This window comes from Trypanosoma rangeli (assembly GCF_003719475.1).
Source record: "Trypanosoma rangeli strain AM80 chromosome Unknown Tra_15.4_contig_00263, whole genome shotgun sequence".
NCBI classification, from domain to species: domain Eukaryota; phylum Euglenozoa; class Kinetoplastea; order Trypanosomatida; family Trypanosomatidae; genus Trypanosoma; species Trypanosoma rangeli.
In genome coordinates, this window is record NW_021706005.1 from 23857 (window position 1) to 27312 (window position 3456).

Genomic DNA, 3456 nt, shown 5'->3' on the forward strand with positions numbered 1-3456 from the left:
ATTGCGGAGATTGTGAAGCGTCGTGTGGTCGGCCTGCACCAGACGACCGACATCTCGTCGGAGATCATCCGCGACGAGTACGAGGCAGTTGACGGAAAGAAGGAAAACATGGAGGTGGAGCGCAAGGTGTCAACCATCCTCATTACGCTTTCCCTCAAACCCCTCGACAAGAACCATGTTGGCTACCAGCCACCTCTGCCAGAGTCAGAGGTGAAGGAGCAGGAGGAGGCTGAGGCCGGTGAGGCTGCTGGTGGGAACCACAATCGTGGTGAACGTGGTGAACGCGGTGAACGTGGTGAACGCGGTGAGCGCGGTGAGCGCGGCGACCGTGTGGGCCGTGGCGGGGACCGAGGCAACGCTGGCAGCGGCCGTGGTCGCGGTTCCTCGCGTGGGGGACAGCGCGGTGGCGGCAGCAACCCCGGCGCTTCCCGCGGTGGACATGGCGGCAATGGCCGTGGTGGCAGTGGCCGTGGTGGATCATCGCGTGGTGGGGCTCGAGGCGGCCCTGATCGTCGCAATGATCGTCGTGTAGATTGACGCGGTGGCTGGCGAAAATTTCGGGCCCAAAAAACGAGGATGAAATCAAAAAAGGGCCGAAGTTCGGCTTAAAGGAAACACTAAGAGAAAGGCAAATGCATTTTATTGGGTGCGGGGAACTATCATTCCTACCCTGCCGTGGTGTGTGTTTCGTACGTCTTATCAAGGAAGTGGCGTGGAGACAATACGGTGCGTGGAGGAGCGAAAAAAAAGGAGGGAAAGGAAAAGAACAACGAAAAAGGAACGTAGAAAAATGAAAATGGAGTTGATGTTGTGTGGAGAACAAGAAAAAGACGAGGATTATCAATATGATTTACTAAACAAATAGTACACTCTAGGACCCTTTACGTGGAAAACAACGACGGCAGCTGCAGCGGCAGCAGGAGAAAAGACCGCTATGAAGAAGGAGAACAAGGTGCAGCACACTCACTAAGAAAAAAGCATAACGCAGGAAAAACAGAACGAAAAGTGAAGAGAAAAACGACGCCTAGGCCGATTGCTTTCTCAGTGTGGGATTGAGGGAGGCATGCGTAGAAGGGGAGGGGAGGAGGTATCGTGCGGAATAGAGCAGCTTGCTGAGGACAACGGACACAAAGAAGGAAGCCTTTTGGAAAGAAAACAAGATGTGTACCGTGCAACGTGGGATCAAACGAACGTCGACCATAGTAAGAACGAACGTGTGAACACAAAAAGAGGAGTGACTGGAGCTGTTGTGGCGGTTGTACCAAAAAACGGGTTGAGAAAAATAGGGCATGCTGCCGTTGACATGGATAGTTATTGCGCGTGAAGTTGGTTCTGTGTGAGTGTGCGTGTAGGGTGCAGCCTTGGTTTGCGTGGGCCTATGATTGCGAGAAATAATAGAGTAAGGGGCCGGGGATAGTGGAAAGGTGGTGAGTTATTCCTCTACGCTACCCGCTTCTCTTTCTCCTTTTTGTTTTTCTTGCTTCTTGATGGTCCCATGTCCACCCTCACACGACGTCTGCCGCTTCTTACTGCTGTGGTTTTATTCTTGTTTTGGGTTGCCGTGTATTTTTTATGTGGAGTGGGGCTTTTGTTAACCATGATTATTGACGGGGAGGCGAAAATGAATGCATTTTGAATGGGGTGGAAGGGGCAATCGTTTTTTTTGTTTTGTTGTTTATGTTTTTGGTACTTGTACTTTGCAGAGGGCGGGGAGGAGGGGAGAACGAAATAAAAAAAAAACATGTTGGTTGTGTGCTCGGTGCCCATTGTGTGGGGAGGGTGCGGGGCACACACAAAAAAAACAACAACAACACGCGCACGCACGCATATATACATCTGCCCCTCATCACTTCAGTCAATACCCACACGCATCAACATCAGCATTGTTAATCTCTCTACCTATCTACGCTTCAGCCAGGGTATTATGCTCTTTGCGCGTGGCTGTGGTTGCATCCCCTGCATCAAGGCCCGTCTCGCCGCGGCAACCGTGGAAATAAAAGGAGAAAAAAAGACATGCACAGTAAGCGTATATGTACCACGACGAGAAGGCGAGACAAAATTTGGGGAAATAAAAAGAGGGAAAACAAGCGAATCTGCACACACAAATAAAATTGAAAGATGAAATTGAAGAGAACGAAACTCCCCGCTATTTATTTAAAATGAGAAGTATATGGAGGAGTGGTGGAGTAAATAAAACCTGAAGGAGTGAAGTGATGCGGAAACCACCTCGTAAGTGTACTTGCCTCATTCCTTCGGTGTCTTCTTGTTGTGCCGGTGTATTCCCGTGCTTTCTGTCTAGAGGTTGGCGGCGGGGGCGTGGGGCAAAAAGAAAAGAAGGGAAAACACGGAGAGGAACGAAGAAAAGAAAGCTGAAAGCGGCGGAGACTAACCTTGCTAACGAAGAAGAGGAGGGTGACTCTGCGAGGGGACGTCAGAGAGAAACAAGTAAAACAAAACTAAAAGAAGGAGGAGCAGAACAGGATGAATGCTGGCCCCCAGCAGAGAATGAGAGAAAAACAATTAAAAAAAGAAGAAAAATATTGGAGGGTTCGAAGAAAACAACAAAAAAGACACAAAAAAAGAGTGAGAAAAAGAGAACAAAAAAGAAAGAGAGAGCGGAGAATGCAATGTGAGAGAGGAACACAATTTCAAAAAGAAAGACAACAGTGATGACGGGGAGGAGAGGTAGTGGGGTGGAGGGTGAAAAATGTGCCTGAAAAGTGACTTTTCTTGCATGTGTTGTTGTCCCTATTTCCATCTTTTTTGCCACACTATCCTGGCTCTTTCTTTTTGCTCCACAAGTCTGCAGCGGGGAACACAAACACACGAAAAGGAATGAGTGAAAATATCCTCGAGCAACGATACCGTATTAACTCTCATTGATTTCTTTCTCCTTGATCTTCTCATTTTTTTTTCCTTCACATTCTCAGCAATCTACTGTTAAACATTGGCTTAGTAAACAAGGGTTTAAGCCATTCTGTACTTCGGAGACACTTCAACGATGCCCGCGTATCCGCCTCGTGACGAGTACCGTCGTGTTCGCAAGAACGACGGCGAGAAGGAGAAGGGTCAAGGACCTGAAAACGAGATCCGTGTGACAGCAAAACATGGCCAGCGCAGCTACATTACGTATGCGATTTCGCTTTTTCGCGGTGAGGAGGGCAAGACACAGCACGACACGATCAAGATCAGCGCCATGGGTGCCGCCATCCACAACGCGGTGAACATTGCGGAGATTGTGAAGCGTCGTGTGGTCGGCCTGCACCAGACGACCGACATCTCGTCGGAGATCATCCGCGACGAGTACGAGGCAGTTGACGGAAAGAAGGAAAACATGGAGGTGGAGCGCAAGGTGTCAACTATCCTCATTACGCTTTCCCTCAAACCCCTCGACAAGAACCATGTTGGCTACCAGCCACCTCTGCCAGAGTCAGAGGTGAAGGAGCAGGAGGAGGC

The 3456-nt window shown here is 49.5% G+C and overlaps 3 protein-coding genes across 3 annotated transcripts in view, besides 3 other annotated features; all 3 read left to right on the forward strand.

The window, feature by feature from the left end:
- Positions 1–92, forward strand: part of TraAM80_06864 (uncharacterized protein) — a gene marked incomplete at both ends in the record, with an annotated part of 573 nt that extends 481 nt beyond the window's left edge. Inside the window, one exon of the mRNA XM_029383687.1 lies at positions 1–92. This exon is cut by the window's left edge and continues 481 nt beyond it. Within this exon, the coding sequence (XP_029236512.1) occupies positions 1–92 (92 nt within the window).
- Positions 93–108: 16 nt separating this feature from the next.
- TraAM80_06865 (uncharacterized protein) lies at positions 109–537 on the forward strand (the record flags this gene model as incomplete). The annotated part of the gene is made up of 1 exon (XM_029383688.1): positions 109–537. The coding sequence occupies one exon, from the start codon at positions 109–111 to the stop codon at positions 535–537; it is 429 nt and encodes a 142-aa protein (XP_029236513.1).
- A 214-nt stretch (positions 538–751) lies between these two features.
- Positions 752–801: a sequence feature (A-rich).
- A 987-nt stretch (positions 802–1788) lies between these two features.
- Positions 1789–1813: a microsatellite.
- Positions 1814–2324: 511 nt separating this feature from the next.
- Positions 2325–2368: a sequence feature (A-rich).
- Positions 2369–3001: 633 nt separating this feature from the next.
- On the forward strand, positions 3002–3454 carry TraAM80_06866 (uncharacterized protein; the record flags this gene model as incomplete). The annotated part of the gene is made up of 1 exon (XM_029383689.1): positions 3002–3454. A coding segment is annotated over one exon (453 nt), but the record flags the coding sequence as incomplete, so codon positions are not given.
- Positions 3455–3456: the final 2 nt, after the last annotated feature.